General features: G+C 28.6%; 1 protein-coding gene and 1 pseudogene across 1 annotated transcript; both read right to left on the bottom strand.

Annotated features, from left to right (window-relative positions):
- Positions 1-5,937: 5,937 nt before the first annotated feature.
- On the bottom strand, positions 5,938-12,392 carry LOC145944768 (uncharacterized). The gene is made up of 8 exons (XM_083053320.1): positions 12,351-12,392; positions 11,457-11,550; positions 8,118-8,350; positions 7,638-7,808; positions 7,348-7,500; positions 7,157-7,209; positions 7,034-7,075; positions 5,938-5,946 (listed from the first exon to the last, which is right to left on the bottom strand). Exons 3-8 carry the CDS (start codon positions 8,347-8,349, stop codon positions 5,938-5,940), a joined length of 660 nt encoding a protein of 219 aa, XP_082909446.1. The 5' UTR covers position 8,350; positions 11,457-11,550; positions 12,351-12,392.
- On the bottom strand, positions 8,865-17,451 carry LOC145944769 (uncharacterized; annotated as a pseudogene).
- Positions 17,452-18,115: the final 664 nt, after the last annotated feature.

Raw genomic sequence — 18,115 nt, forward strand, 5'->3', positions numbered from 1 at the left:
TAGATTATTTCTCATTGAACTTACGAGATGAAGAAGCAAGACAATATTTATATATAGAAATTCCATGCTCTTATACATTTAAAAAAGAGAAAATTAATGGCAGAAATGTCTCGCGTTGGGTTAAACGTAAAAGTCATTTTAATTGTGTAGGACGAATGTATTCCGTTAGTTCAACACAAACAGAATTATATCATTTACGATTATTATTACTTACAGAAAAGGGGGCTACAAGTTTTAATGATTTGAGAACTGTTAATGGAGAATTTTGTTAATCATTTTCAGCGGCATGTTTAGCCTTAGGTTTAATCGAAGATGATGATGAATGGAAACGAGCTATGAATGAAGTTGAATGGATGATGCCTCGACAACGTAGATTATTTGTACGAATATTATTACATTGTCAACCATTACATCCTGAAGAGTTGTGGGAAAATTTTAAAGAAGTAATGAGGATTACGTTCGACATTTTGGTATGTTACAAGGACAAAATAAAGCTTATATGCAAATTAATAGTATGCTTCGTGCTGAAGGTAAAAGTTTAGCTAATTTTCCACAAATGGAACAGTTAATAGAAAACAGTGCAGAGGAGGATTACATGACACTTGAAGAAACTATGGAAATAGGCACCAAACAATACAAACAATTAAATGAGAAGCAAAAAGAGATAATTGATCTTATATTAAACAGATTAGATAATAATAATAATGATGATAATAATTGTTTTTATATTGATGGTCCAGGTGGATCAGGTAAAACATTTATATACACAACTATCTATCATTTAGCTAAAATTAGAAATAAACGTGTATGTACAATGGCTTTTACGGGTATTGCAGCAACATTATTACCTACTGGAAAAACAGTTCACAAGACATTTGGATTATCGGTTCCATTATTTGCTGATTCATCATCTGCTATTAAAATACAAACTAAAGAAGCTCAATATCTAAAGGAAACTGATATTTTTATTTGGGATGAAGCACCAATGGCACCACGATATGCTTTAGAGATTATGGATAGAACGTTGCGTGATATTATGAATAATAATTTTCCTTTTGGTGGAAAAATTATTTTATTAGGTGGTGATTTCAGACAACTTTTGCCTATTAAAGTACATGCTACTCGAAGTGAAATTGTGAATCTTTCTATTAAATTTAGTTCTACTTGGAGACATTTCATAAAATTTTCATTAACACAAAATATGCGTGTTCTTCCAGAAGAAATTGAATTTGCTAAGTTTTTATTAGATATGGGAGACGGTATATTAAATGATTTCAATGATAATATACAGATACCTGAATGTTGTATGGCACCTATTAATGCTGATATTGTGGAAGATACATATGATGATTTAATACGAAAAAAGGAGTTTGTTAAAGTAGCTAAATGTGCGATACTTTCTGCAAGAAATGTTGATGTAGACGAAATCAATAAAAAAGTTGTTGAATTATTAGATATAACTGGTGAACGAATTTATACAAGTATAGACAGCGCAGTAAATGATGACAATGATGATATTGGTGAAGCTTTGTTACCGGAATATTTAAATAGTTTATCTCCACCATCTCTTCCTCCTCATGAATTACGTTTAAGGCCTAACTGTATTATTATACTGATTAGAAATCTTAGTATAAATGAAGGTCTTTGTAATGGTACTAGACTAATGGCTATAGAGCTTGCAGATCATTTATTGAAGTGTAAGATTTTAACAGGTGACAAAGCAGGAGATATTGTTTTTTTGAATCGTATAACATTATATTGTGAAAATATATATATCCTTTTACTTTTTCTAGAAGACAATTTCCGATAAAATTAGCTTTTGCTATGACAATTAACAAATCACAAGGACAAACGTTTGATAGAATCGGTCTAGATCTTTGTAAAGATGTTTTTAATCATGGACAACTTTATGTTGCTTTTTCACGAGTTCGTTCTTGGTAATCATTAAGAGTTTATCTTGGTAATCAACGAAATAATAGATATGTAAAAAATTATGTATATAAGGAAATATATATTTAATTTTTTGCTTTTTAAATCTGATAAAAAATGATTTATATTAAAATAACAGTAACAATAAAAATAATTTAATTTAAATTTAATTTAACAAATAAATATCTTATCAATATATTAATACTTGTTATGTAATATTAAAAGTAATTATGGTTTATTATTTTTATTAATTATTATTATTGTTAATATTATCAATAATATTAACGATATATGGTATTTATATTTAAATTTATATTTATACATTTATTTATATTAATTCATATATGTACATTATATTTTTAGTTATTATATTTATTTATTATATATTTATTTATATTTTTTTAAATCTCTCATTTTATGGTGTTATATATATAAATAAGTCAAAATTATAAAATATTTAAGGGATTTTGTTCAGAATATTATTATTAATTTTTTTATGAATTATTATTCCAAAATCAAAGTAAAAATAATTATATGTAAAACAATATATATGTTGTACATTAATAAAGAAATAAGTAAATAAGGATAATAATATAATTTTTATTTTTATTTAAATTAATCTACATAAATTAACTTAAATTAACATAAATTAACTTAAAAATTAAAGATTTAAAATTTTAATTTAAACATTATTTGAATTAAAAAAATTTTTTTTCTTCAAAAGTTTTTTAAATTTATGAAGTGCAACTCTTCTTATTCTGCAACTAAAAGAAAGCATTTTATATTAATTTTAATAATTAAGGGGATGCTGGAGGTATGTTTTTACCGACCGAATGCGAATATAGAGATTATTTTGGGATATCTTTTTATTGACTATACAGATCAATAAATCCTTTTCCACGATTAAAGTACTTATAAAAACGGACCGCGTTAGCTATAATTCCATATATAAATCATATAAAAATCAAAAATTACAGTTTTGTTATCGGCTTCTTTCATGTCAGCTCGTAACAATACTTATTTAATAAAAATAGTTCTGCAGTTTATCTGTGCATAAAATATAGTATACGCGATAGGGTTAACATGAAGAAATATTAGTAAACAATAAAAAGTGAGATTGCAAGTCTAATAAAAAAGTTATATATTAAAAACATTTTCACGCATATGTGTGTGTATATGCGTATACGTGCATATGTTTGGATATGTGTGGTGCTAATCTATCGTGTGTATATGTGTATACGTGTATATGTTTGGATATGTGTGGTGCTAACCTATCGGAGTTCGGCCGTCACTCCAGCATCCCCTTAAAGCAATTTTTATATATTAATATTTTATACAAACACACACATATATATATATATATATATATATATATATATATTCCGTAACGTTAGAAAAAAATGAAAAATAGAACGTCAATGAGAGCGCAAAAGGTCGCGCATACGCGTTATGGTTTCGGCAGACCAGCGCGATTTCCAATGAGCCTACTGTTTTTCGAAAAAAAAGCTGTACGCTCGCACTCATTGGAAATCGCACGTCGCGTGTCGTGAAATTGCGCAGGTCTGCCAGAGCCATTATTCTATGTGAGCCTGTATTGTCAGTTTCATAGACGTATAATATATAGATATAGACTCTTTCTAGAGTGAGCCTATGTTCGTGGTAGAGCCTCCTCTTTCTCTAATGACGTGTAGTGGGGGGAAAGAAGCTTTCGTTGATTCGTAGAATAGTAAAGTAGAGGGGAATTTTTGCTCCACTCTAGATATTGATAGACAGAGAAAGATACACCACGAAAGGATATTGTCTCTTTCTAAAGTTTGAACAGCTTCTTACCTAAACGCGAGGTCTATACATATATTATATGTCTATGGTTTCGGAACGTGGAACACGCCAAGTCGTAAGGTTTGTTCGCGTCACATACCCAAATATGCTCCTTCTTACACCAAAGCGATTCTATTGGATAATTTGAATATATCTTCCAATAGGATCGCATTGGAGTGAGAAGGAGCATGTTGGGGCATGTGATGTGAACAAACCTGTAGTGGTGGGGGTATAGAATCGAGCTTGGCAGGTTCGCACGGTACGCCTAGAATCACTATATAGGGACTCTAGATACGCTGCGTCGCGACCCCCCAACATTACGACTTGGCGTGTTCCGCGACCCGAAACTGGTATGATGAGAACACTGTGCGAAATATTGCAAAGTACTTTAGAATCTCATCGGAAAGTACGCGTGAATAATTATGCCCGCGCGATCAATCATGAAGTGTCATCATCATGAACGCAATATCGTGATAAGAAGTGGATAGTGCAAAGAAAGAGAAGAAATAACATATCAGCATGTAATACAGCACGTGAGTACTGATGGTCTGTGACCATCCAATCTAATCTTCCGTAATCACGTGTTAATGAAAGACGCGTATTCTTTATATATTATTTCTATAGTAATTAGATATAAATTAAGATATATGATAATTTAAATCAAGATTGTTAATAAAATAATACGAATCGCGAATCGATGCAAATGAGAATTAATTCGTACTTATTAATGAGTATGTTTATAATCCGATTTAATAACTACCGTATACTATCCGATCAAAAATTTATGTTTTTTTTAATTATGACTATTAAAATACGAGTTTATTTTGATATTCTAAACATTTGAACCAATCTCTTTTAATATACGTATACTAGAAATTGTTTACAAGTATCAAAAGTTTATAAGTATCAAAAGAGACTCATATTTAAATGATCATTATTATTAAAAGAATACAAATTTTGGATCGAATAATATAAAATAGTTATTAAATCAGATTATAACCCGCCGTGTAAACGTAGTTAATGAAACAGAGATGTTTTAAATCGTGTAAATAAACAATAAGAAAGAAAAGGAACATACCCAGCAAACACAGATATATAACTGTTACATTGCCGTAATGAAACAGAATGTAACAAGTAATATAACGTATATTTTACATGTAAGATACATGTAAGTTGTAATTTCCCACTCAAACAAAATTACAATTATATAATAGAAATATAATTTGTTATAAAAATGTTATATAACTATAATCAAAATAACCTAAATGTTATATAATAGTTATATAAGTTGTGGGGAAATAATATAATTATAATATAACATATTGAACAGTTATATAACGCTGTTATTTTGTTTGTAATAGAATTGTTATATACCATACTATTGGTTTTTTTGTTATAATATTGTTATAAAACAGTTATATAACACACTAATGCCTTTTTATCGAACGCGTTTTAGAGCTACATCGACCAATTTCCAATTAATTCGTTTTCCTTTCCCTTTTAACGGATTTCTGTCGTAAAAGGAAAAGGAAAACAAATAAATCGGAAATTTATCGTAGTCCTAAAACGTGTTCGATAAAAAGGCATTCGTGTTATATAACTGTTGTCAAAATAGCCATTCAAAATTGCAGGAAAAATGTAAAAGAAAAATTTTTTATGTATAAGTATATATTATTTATTATATATAAACTTTATATAAAACAAAACCGCACAGTTTCTTTTGTTACATACTATCACAAACATCTTACAAAATATTAATAAAATATTTATATTATTGATAATATATTTTAAATCACAGCTTGCAGATGTATATATATTAACTTAAATTACTATTTAATAAAATATATAAATCATCAATAAATAATCATCATATAAAATAAATATTTTAATTATTTGTTATATGTTAATCTCTAAAATGAAAATTAAATGAATAATTAACTGGAAAAACAAATTAAAAAAAAATCTACCTTGTCGGTAATTTTATAGGGAAGGAATCACATTCTATTCATATGTTCCTTTTTTGTTGCATCATATATAAGTTATATAGTAAATAAAGAATAATTATATAACATTTATTCTTGTTCTTTTTCCTGTTTTTTATCTTCCCTTTGTTTTCGTTGTCGAGCGAAACGAAACCATTCCGCCGCAATGTTGTCAAAATCCATTCTGTCAAATTGACATAACGTAAAGTCATTTCTCCTGAAACAGAAAAAATCGAAGTATGAAAAACATGTTTTTAAATAAAATATTTCAATATATAGGTTAATTTTTCTATATACATACTTCTTATTATTTTTACGAGATTCAGATTGTATAGCTTAAAGTTATTTCTTATTCCTTTCCAGGAACATTGTAGTACGCATTCATTTGTGAATATTTTTTGTAAAATTCTACGAATGTAATCTCGCGGACTATTTCCGCCTATTTTTGTTATAAACCCTTTCTGTAAAAATATATATACATAAAAAAATTTATCACAGTAATATATACATAATAATATACATATAGCATATATTTATAAAAGGACATTTTTTATGCAAAAATGTTTTAATATTTTATACATAAATAGAAATGCATTTAAGAGTTTAAAAAAACGTTTCTAAATAAAAATTTTTTATACAATGAAACAAAATATTTATTTTTACTTACAAATTGGTTGACAGCTTCACCACATACTAATTGTGAATCGAATTCCTTTATTCTTTCAATTGAATTGAGAGGCAAGAATTGTATGATTAAATTGTCATCTTCTTCTGGAACTATTTTTTTTTTTAACATATCTTCTATGTTTTTTAATCGTTGTTTTATTTCTTCTATTTTAAGATTTGATGATGCTTGCATCCGTGTTAATGTTTTTATATTATCTACAACATAAAAATACTTACATAATAATGTCAAGTATACATATAAATATAATAATATTTATGTAAATAATGTATATTTACTTTGTATTTTTGAATGTGCATTCTGACCTGATGAGTTGCATCCTAAAATATATTAAAAAATATATTATATAATTATATATTTAATTGTCATTAATTCAAATTTTTGTACCTTCTATTATAATCGGTATATCTGTCAAATTCATCTGCTGCCTTGGTGCCGATATCAAAGTTTCTATATTTAAAAAATATTTTATAAAAGTTGTAAATATATGTAAAAGTTATAAAATGTATAGTGATTGTTGTACAATTTATGTTACATATATATATGTATATGATAATATAATGTCAAGTATATATATATATTATATATAATAATATTTGTGAAAATAATGTATATTTACCTTGTATCTTTGAATGTGCATTCTGACCTGATGAGTTGCATCCTAAAATATATTAAAAAATATATTATATAATTATATATATTATTAATTGTCATTAATTCAAATTTTTGTACCTTCTATTACAATCGGTATATCTATCAAATTCACCTGCTGCCTTGGTGCCGATACCAAAGTTTCTATAATTAAAAAATATATTATAAAAGTTGAAAATATATTAAAAAGTTGTAAGATTTATAGTGACTGTTGTACAATTTGTTACATATATATGATAATATATATATATATATATATATATATATATATATATATAATACCTTGCTCTAAATCCATTTCATGTTCATCCTTTATATCTTCTGTGTCTACATCAGAATCTTCTTCATTGTTTAAGTCAAAATCTTTAGGTGGAGCAGGAATAGAATATGATTTTGAGTGAAAATTTTTAGGTGGAACATAATGTGATTGTTTCTCTATAAAAAAACCGATAAGATTAAAAACCGACAATAATTTATTTAAAACTCGAATCATGAGTGTCTGCGACACTCTTGTATATAATTAATATATATAATATATAATATAATATAAAGTACATTTTATTTCTACATACGTCTCTTACTAGAATTTGTTTCCTGTTCATGAGACTCTTCTTCTGAATCGTCGACATCTTCGTTGAATCGTTGAGATGGTACATGCTGTCTTTTTCCTCGCCCCAAACTTTCATCATCCGTTGTACTGTATGTACTGTCTGCTGCATTTTTTCTTGCAGTTTCTAAGCTTGCTATTATGAAAAAAGTTTAATATTTTTATATTCATTGTACAAATCACCATCATAAAATGTTTTTCTTAAAACATTATTTTTAAAATGTTATTTTCAAAAAAATATTTTCGTACACATACACACAATATTTTTAATAAAATATACACAAATATAAATAATAATATAAATCAAACGTAAACAAAAACAATTATAACTCTAAAAAGTGTATTTTGTGTAAAACAAATATTTGTTACATTTTGAATAAAAATACATTTAATAATTCTTATGTTATGGATTATATAGATGAAATAAAAATACATAAATAGTTACCACTATATTTTATTATTTCGACGTTGTAGAGGACCCACGTGTCACAATTCGGAGTTGAATAATTTGCCATTAATAAAGGAGTATTTGAATTACGAGGCGGCCACCAACATTGGGTTTTTTCCCCTTCTTTCTCTGCTACCTTAAGCCATATCGTTGGAATTTCGGAATAAGTATCATCCGAAAGAAATTTCACTACCGCGTACTTTGTTTTATCTTTTGTAGCAGGTGCCATTCTATGGTATAAAATTATTCTATAAAATATTTTTTCAATAAAAATGTAAATCAATATTTCTGTAAATCATTATTTTTAATTAAACAATATCTTATAAGAGCAAAAAACCTGTCAATAACTGAAATAAAGAGCCAAGAAGTCAACAAAGTAGTTTTTGTATGCCTTCGCAATTAATCTAGTATCAGTCTTTGATTACATTTATTCTCTTTTTCTGTATTTAATTTTGATCATCATGCCAATCTTGCTATATATGTTTGTTCTAATTAATTATATAATTTGATTTATAAGTTTTCACGAACAGTATGTTTATTCAAATGTATATATGATTAATTGTATATAAGTATATTGTTATTTTTTATATTATATTGTATATTTATCTATTTAATTTTTTTACATTTTTATAGCATTTATGTTATAAAGAGTAAAGTTTCAATGCAAATTTTCAATCATTTTTCATACATGTAAGTTCAAATATAAAAAATGAAAGAAATATATGTGCTCATATTATTATTTATTTAATTATTGGTATGTAACAACGATATGACGACGTAGGAATCAACTGCATCTAATTGTTTTAATTTTAAACATTTTCGTTTTATTCGCGTTGCAGGAATTTGTATAATATCTGAAGTACTACTGTTTCTTATAAAAAATATGCCTAACTTTTTCGAATCACATGGGATGGTAAAAAAAGACTGTGTCTGTAAAATACGTTGTACACGAATAGATAAAACATGATTGTCTTCTAATATATCTAATACAAAAGCAAGAGAATTATCATCAAGTAATACAGTTATCGAATTTCTTTATTAAAATTTTAAAAGTTTTAAACTGTAAATAACAAATTTTATTTTTTTTATAAATAACAATTGGATATTGCATTATGTTACATTGTTTAATGGGAAGCTGTAATTCCTCAGATACACGATTGGACAATTCTTGCAAAGGTTTTCCACATTTATGTAGTTTTCTTTTTATCTGTTGCATATAATTTTCGTATTTAAAACAACTTATATTATCTAATGAACCAAAAGATTTTACATCGTTAGCGAGATGAAGAAGATTATGAACGTTATACGAAAGATATTTGTCATCATAAAGTTCTCCATAGTGAGAAACAAACCATGATAATAAAGAATTAGCATAAGAATTAAACTTCACACATAGATGCGGATCTATTAAAATTCTTATAGCGATACTAAGACAAAGAAAGTGCTGGTACATAACCGGAGATAATATTAATTTCATAATGACAATTCCAGTGTACAATAAAAATTGGCGAAGTTCCGTAGCCTTCCATTGATCGATATCACTTAAACTTCTAGGTTTTCTTGCAAACTCAAACGGAATACAAGGCTTTATTAATATTAAATAACTGGATATTTTTTGAATATTGTCCATTGATAATCGTACATGTTTGTTTCCTCTTAAATTTGTAATAATCTTTTCATTACACCAAGAGAAACAAGATGCATGTAATCTAATGGAATTTGAGACACCATGCCAATAGGAAGATTTTCCAAAATAGAGTCCCCTGTGTGATGCTCAATGTGTACACGATTTTTAAACGTGTCATTTGTACGTAAAGTATTATTGATTTCTAAATAAACTACTCGATTTTGTACAAATTTGCCTTTTTGAACACATTTTGGACATGCGAAGTATCCCGTATGACCTTTGGTACATGTTATAAAAGATTTAGCTGGAGCATCACACAAGATTGCATTGAGAGAAACTGCATATTTTTTATTAGACACAGTAATACCATTCTGATTAAGGAGGAGGAAAACAAAATCCTTAAGAAATTCGTTAGGATCACTTGGTTTACACATACCGTGATACATGCCAATTATAAATGGTGACGTATAAACATCTATTCCTTCAATGGATGCCAAAATAGGCCAAAACTGGCTACCCGAACTTTTGGAGATTGGTAAACCATCAACGTTAATGTTTAATTTTATTTCGTTTTTTTTTATGAATTTGGAATATATTTTTATAGAGCGTTCAAGAAAACGACAAAATGTGCATAGTGGCCACTGCCTATTACTTTAATGTTTACGGACGCATTTCGTGGTGTGTTAACTAAGCTCCTTACATCATTAGGTAAATTTATATGGCCATGTTTTCTAAGAATTGTTAATAATTGGTTAGCAGTATTATGTGAAATATTATGTTCTACAATTAATGTTTGTAAATCCTGCCACAAAGTATCATCAGTATTACTAGAGTGAAAATCTATTAATGTATCTGTTTGTGTATCTGTTTGTGTATCTGTTAATGTAGGACTGTTGCATTGTAATGTATTGTCGCTTTCTTGATTATACGACGTTTCTTTTAAGAATTCATTGCATTCGTTTACATTTTGGAATAATGTGTAAGTATTTGTAATAAGTGTATTATGAAATTTTTCTGCATTATCAAAAGTAATAATTTCTTCCGCATTATGCTCATTATTCGCAATAGTTGATTCAGATGTATTATTTAAATATTTATTACGATTTATTTCATAATTTATCAATTGATTTTTTCTTCTTTTTGTTAAATGCTGTATACTTTTTGGCATGATGAGAATATTTAAAAAAAATATAAAATCTAAAAAAATTCAAATATTGAAAAATAATCAAAAAATTGCAAATTTCAAGCTACTAATTACATTTCTTTAAGGCTTCTGATCATTGTGGAGCTGTTAAATATGATGTTAGAAATGAAAAAGACATGAAATTTAAAAGGAGCATCTAAACATTCTCTTTTTGATTCTTATTTGTTATAATAATAAATAAATATAAATTGATTAATAATATATTAAAATTTAAACCAGTGTTTTTAATAAACATTTACAATTAAAATGGCACTTAATGATGATTGATTAAACGATGAAGAATTATTATGAATTAAAATTTAAAGTTTTTTACTAATTGAACCATCAGAAAAAAAGTTTGTATAGTGTACTAGTCTATTTTATCAAAGGTAAATATATATTGAGATGAAAAATTTAAAACGATTTCTTGCTTTTATACAGATATAATTTCATGTGTCCACAGATAATAGATCAAGAACCTTATGAAAATAATAAATTATTTTATTGAAATAATACTTTTACTTACAAAAAAGAATAGGCACAACTTTTATAAAAGAAAGAAGAAGGCACGATTTGTTGTTTTATATTTGTCTCCACTTTGCGAGATGAATAGAAATGGTCTGTAAAGTAAAATAATTAAATTATAAAATTATAAAATGATTAAATTGAGAAAAAAGTAAAACGCAATAGAAAAATGCAGAAGTTATATATACATTTAAAATTTTAAATCAATATTTTTTTACCATAAAACATATCTTTATAATGTTTCTTTAGAATGTGCATGCTGCGTAGAATATATATATATATATATATATATATATATATATATATACATGTATGAATTGTTTTGATAAAAGTAATACTAATAAAAATATGAGTAAAGAAACATCAAAATAATGATCAAATTCTAAATTCTGCAACTTATATGTACAAGTTAATGAAAGCTGTAATTTCTTTCACCGGACCAATATGATGATAAACAATTGTTATTAAAATTATGTTTATCATGATATTGGTTCGTTGAAAGAAATTATAGAGAGCTTCCATTAACTTGTATATATGTAAATTATGCAAGAACGTGGAAAGTGAAAAGAACGTGGTAAAATTGTTAAAAATACAATGAAAGCAGAATTAGCATATAAAAAGAATATGCCATGTTTACAGGTTAGGTTTACAGGTTAGCTTTATAATTTTTAGAAATTATAAAAAGAGACCTAAATTTATTATTTTATAAGCTACTTATTTTTATAATTTTATTTTAAATACTTTGTTACCGCATAACCTTTCTTACTTTTCAAGAGAATGAAATTATGTAAGAAACCACACAAATGTATGTATAAAATATTATATAGTTAAAAAAGTTTTTATGCTTATCAAGTTATTTTATACAATGTGTATATAGTAAGATAATGAGAATTACCTTTATAGCAAATGTACACAGCACACGTGTGTTATTACTTCGATAAAGCCAAAGGACAAAGGACACGAGAAGAGAGCACATGGCAGGGTGCAGGGCTGGATTAAACATGTTTGGGGCCCCCGGCTATCTCTTGTAATGAGGCCCCTTAGTACCATGTCCAATAATACTGGCTATTTGGCTTTATTAAATATTGGGTTTCTCTTGGTCAGAAATCGTATTCCTAAGCTCCATTACCACGTCAAGGTGGAGACCCGTCAATGGAGTTTTTTCTTCTTGTTTTTTTTGTGTTTTTATAGTTTTTATGTTTTTTTATTGTATAGTTTTTATGATTTTTATGATTTTTTTAAATTATTTTTTTGAGATTTTTGTTTTTTTTTTACTTTTTAATGAACAATAAAAAATTTTTATTTGTCTTTCTTTTAATATATATCTTAGTGTTAATATTAGTATATATATATATATATATATATATATATATATAATTTTCAAATAAATCACATTAATGTACCAAACGTCTTCTTAACTTTTTATTCGCGAAATCTTGAATAACATCATTGAAATTTAATGTTTTAAAAAACTCGTTTTCAATGCTAATAATACTCAAATTGTTCAATCTTCCTTCTGTCATTGTATTTCTTAAAACATTCTTAATTAATTTCAATTTTGAAAATGATCTCTCCCCTGTAGCATTACTGATCATCATACAGAGATGAATGCGCAATGCTATTTCTACATTTGGAAAAGCTTCAAAGAGGTGATTTTCATATAAATAGTAATACAAACTTTTTAAATTTAATTTTTGTATTGAGGCATTTTCAGATTTTTCTTCATTAAGATCTGCTTCTTGATCACTGTCACTTTCTCTATTGGTAGTTCTTTCCGATTCACTCATTTCTTCCTCCTGCTTTTTTATTTTTTCCTGACCTTCTATATCTTTTGTCCCATCTTTAAATTCCTCCTTCTCTGTAGAAAATTTTTCTTTTTGCAATAAGTGTGAATTAATTTTTAATTCATTTTTCAAATATGCTCTTAAATGAAAACATTCTGATATCAATTCTGTTTCATTTACGTCCTTATTGTAAATAGAAGCAAAATGTGTACATGAATTTGTCAACGTTTGTTCATTTATATCAATCAAAATTTCCAAAAATCCAAATATTTCAAAAATGTTTTCATAAGCTTTAGAGCGTTTAGTCAAATTATTTAAAAGTGTGTCAATAATAGGCAAGAAAGTTTCAATTTTAAATTTTTCACTTCCTTCTAGAATCACATCTGGATCTGGTGTATCTGTATTATCGAAATAAGTCAAACGAGTACTACGTTTTTTGATGCGTTTGTTAATATCTTTGTAAACAGAATTTGGCGCAATCTCATTTGCACGCTTTTCGTACCAATCAAATTTATTTCTCTTTTCGCTAATATATAACGTTAAAGATTTCAACATTTTGACAGCAACAGACAAGGTCAACGTTGTTTTCTGTAACATCTTATTCGTTTTATTAAGTCTCATTAATACATCGTTCCAAAAAATAGTTAGAAAAACCGTTTCCAATCTTTCCATATTTTTCTTCAAACCAGTAGCTCGGGTTTTAGTTTCTTCGGATTCATTTTCAGCAGTAATGAGTGTTTCTAAAGCTGTTTTGATAGGTTTATATCCATTATTTAATGCGAAAACAGCATCAGCACGAGCTGACCAGCGCGTATTAGACAAATTTTTAACTACTTTTTGTCTTGGACCTAAAGTAGCTAATGCTCTTATTAATACAGCCCATCGGTGCGTTGACGCAGAAAAGAAAGTATATAGGTTTTGAACGAAATCAAAATATTTACAAACTTCTTCTGTTGATTCTGCGGCCTGAACGCCAACAAGATTTAGAGAATGTGCACTACAGGGAATAAAAAATGCTAAAGAATTAATGTCATTAATTCTGGCCTGCAATCCATTATATCGTCCAGCCATATTTGCGGCATTATCATACGACTGGCCTCAGCAATTTGAAATGGATATATCATTTTCATTTAGAAACTTGATGACAACTTCACACAGATTCTCTGCGTCGTGCCCATAAATCGGTATAAACTTTAAGAATCGTTCAACTGATTTACCGTTTTTACAATATCGGATAATGAAAGTCAACTGATCTACATGACTTACATCAGGCGTTGAATCTATTGAAATAGAATAATATTTCGCTTGTCGTATCTCGGCTATAATTCCCATAAATACTTTTTTCCCCATAATCTCGATTAATTCTTCACATATTGTTAAGGAAAGAAAAGAAGTTTTTCCTCGTCCACTATTTCCAAACTTTTTTATATGTTCGCGCAAAAATGGATCAAATTCGCTTATTAGTTCTAACATTCCTAAGTAATTACCATTTCTGTTAGAACCGAAAATTTCATTGCTACCTCTAAAAGGCAAACCTCTTGATGCTAGAAATTTTATTACAGCAACTATTCTTCGAAATACTTCGATCCAGTAATTACGTTCTTCGTTAAGTTGAAGTTGTAGTTCAGTATCTATTCTTCCGACTACTTTTGTGCGCCTGATATAAGTATATAAATTTTTTCTATGCTCAGAGCTATTTTCATGATCTGAAATGGATTTTAATCCATGTTTCCAATCATTAAAGCCAGTTGTAAATGAAGTATCCGACTCATTGAACAATTTACAAGGAAAGCAAAAAATTTTGCCTTGAGACGGCGAATATAAAACCCACTCGCGTTTAACCTTTTCTCCATTTTGAAGTTCCCGGTAAAAATAGGAATTTTGTAATTTTCTGGGTCGATTGATTTTATTGTTTCCTTCAATACTTTCATAGTTTCGAACTGACGCCTTATAATCCGCATGTATATCGAAATTTTGGCATTTTGTAAATCCATTTTTAATCCAGTATTCCTGTAATGCGTTTCGACTTCCTCGAAAAAGCTCCCATAAAGCTGGATCTGAACTTGGTTCATTTAATTGACTATCAGAAATATGAGGAATAGCACTTTGTCCATTATCATTTATCCGATCATCAGTATAATTTGATTCAATATAGTTGGGAGTATTAGATGTAGATGGACCGATTTCCAAAACGTGTGGTTCCAATGGTGGATCTGTACTCTGTTCTTTAGATCCGTTGTCATTGTCAGAATAAGAAATGACAGTTTCAGTATTATCATTTTGATCGACAGGTAAAATGGAAGAAGAATTAGACACAGATGAATCTAAATTAACAGACAGAGTAGTGACATCTGTACTATTTTCAGTGCTAGTATTTGTTGTTTGAAAATACGAATTTATATTTTTCAGATTTTTAATGAATAATTCTTCTTTTTTAACTTTTTTCCTTTTTTGAGCTCCACTTTCAAAATTTCGTTTCATTTTGCTATAAATGTGCCGTAAAAAATAGCAAAAGACAAGGAAATAGAAAGACACAAAGCAACAAAAAAGACACTAATTAATTTCCTGGCTTCTCTTTTTTTAGTATTTCTTATTACAAGCGTTTGAAATAAATTACTTTATTCTCAATCAAAACTTAGAAGTTTCATTAACCCTGAGCGCTAAAAAACTAAATTATCTCTTAGAAAATATACGAAGCTGTTCCTTGATCTAGAGTTACATTTCTCTAGCGAGCGCAAGAAGTAGTAGCGGACAAATGGAGCCTATTGCCGACTTGTCGAATAGAGTCGAAGCGCCGCGCGCCGCTGCCGCCGCTATCAGCTATCAGTGATTTCGGATTTCGGGACGCTACGCTAGCTGCCTGCTGCCGGAGCGCGTGGTGGGGGCGCATACAAGAAATGAAAATCGTAGCTCGGTGCTCGGCGACTCGGCGCTCGGCGACTCGGCGGCGCTCGGCGGCTCGACGGCTCGACGGCTTGACGGCTCGACGCTGTCGGCATCGTCGGCGCATCACTGAGCGTCAAGCACCGAGCGCTACGAGAATTTTCACAAATTAAAAAAAAGTTTTCATTTGCTAATTTGCTGTTAAATGGTTTTTTTTTTCTTTTTTTTTGGAAAATATTTCAACAAACTTGAGGCCCCCCTAATTGCGAGGCCCCCGGCAAAAGCCGGGTTGGCCATTACGTTAATCCGGCCCTGGCAGGGTGTACACTTGTACGACGCGTTTGTCGAACGTAGCGATTGGCTGCCGATGAACACCCAAGTGGCGGGACTTTCGTCGGATCGTGTATAATAAATTTTTGTCGTATTGAGGTGTTCATAAAAGATAATACGTTTATTTGAAAAAAGACTTACCTCTGATTTAAATGGCGCTTTAGAAAGACGTCTTCTTTTATGTGTCACTAGCAGAAAGTATATATATATATATATATATATATATATATATATATATATTAATATAACACGCGAGCTCATCGAAACTCGAAAGCGCGGAATTATGCACATGCAAAGTTTAAATTATATATATATTATCAATATAATATAAACATAATAACTGTTATGTAACATGCAATATAACTGTTATATATTACTATTCACCTACAGTTACCATTCACCTTAGTAGGTGAATACTATAACAAAGTAATATAATAGTTTCATAACTTACAAGTAAACCTACGGAAGTGTCACTCACCGATTTTAATGAAACTTTGCACATTTGTAGAACTATGAAAAATATTCGATACGTATTTTTTTTTATCGGCCAAGGTTCGCTCTGAAGGGTTGAAACGACAAGGGTTGGATTTTATGCACCAGGTGGAATAAGTTGAATATTTCAAGACATTAAATAAGTATAGGGGTTTTTTGGGGTCGCTGAAACTGAATCTGATGTTAAAATTATGGAAATCAAAATGGTCGACCCAATATGGCCTTCAGGTACATAAAAAAAGTGTTCAGTTCGGCCTTGTAGGGTATGGAAATATTGTAAAAAATGTTAAATTTGAATTTTGATGTTTCTCAAGGTTTTTGATATCGCTAATCACAATTCTGATTTCGAAATTTTACGCAGGAACAATGTTACCAACGTAAGCTGCACTATGAATATCAGTAGTTATATTCATGCATAAAACTTTGGTACATGATAAAAATATTTGGTACAATATACCCTACAAGGCCGAACTGAACACTTTTTTTATGTATGTACCTGGAGGCCATATTGGGTCGGCCATTTTGATTTCCATAATTTTAACATCAGATTCAGTTTCGGCGACCCCAAAAAACCCTTATACTTATTTAATGTCTTGAAATATTCAACTTGGTGCATAAAATCCAACCCTTGTCGTTTCAACCCTTCAGAGCGAACCTTGGCCGATAAAAAAAAATACGTATCGAATATTTTTCATAGTTCTACAAATGTGCAAAGTTTCATTAAAATCGGTGAGTGACACTTCCGTAGGTTTACTTGTTAGTTATATTTGTAAATATAAAATAAAGTTATATAACTGTAATATAAATATAATGTAACATGTATTACATTACATGTTACTTCTAAGTTATATAACAATTATATTTTTACAACATAACATATGTTATATTACGTGTTTCTCTTAGGTTATATAATATTTATATTCTGTGTTTGCTGGGTATATACAGTATTCAAATTAACACTTTTTATTTTGCAGAGAAGCTATATGGTATGTACATGGTATGTGCGATATGGAAGTATAAATGAATAGAAGAAAAGAAGCAATAGATCGGCGTGTAATAAAAACATAACACATGTGAGTATTGGTTTGTGGCTGTCTAATTTAACATTTTCCCAACAAAAAAATAATTGTATAATATGTAACAAACATGCATGTAACATATATGTTAGTTG

Source organism: Prenolepis imparis, unplaced genomic scaffold, assembly GCF_030444845.1.
Source record: "Prenolepis imparis isolate NDT839.2.m4 unplaced genomic scaffold, iyPreImpa1.0 SCAF_13, whole genome shotgun sequence".
Lineage (NCBI taxonomy): Eukaryota > Metazoa > Arthropoda > Insecta > Hymenoptera > Formicidae > Prenolepis > Prenolepis imparis.

Bases quoted from the DNA above. Each gene is read 5' to 3' on its own strand.
- LOC145944768 (XM_083053320.1), bottom strand. From the start codon at position 8,349: ATGGCACCTGCTACAAAAGATAAAACAAAGTACGCGGTAGTGAAATTT. The intron at 7,501-7,637 runs GTATGTAGAAAT...GTTTTTTTATAG, and splicing joins AACAAATTCTAGTAAGAGAC to AGAAACAATCACATTATGTT. The intron at 7,076-7,156 runs GTAATAGAAGGT...AATATATTTTAG, and splicing joins ATTTGATAGATATACCGATT to GATGCAACTCATCAGGTCAG.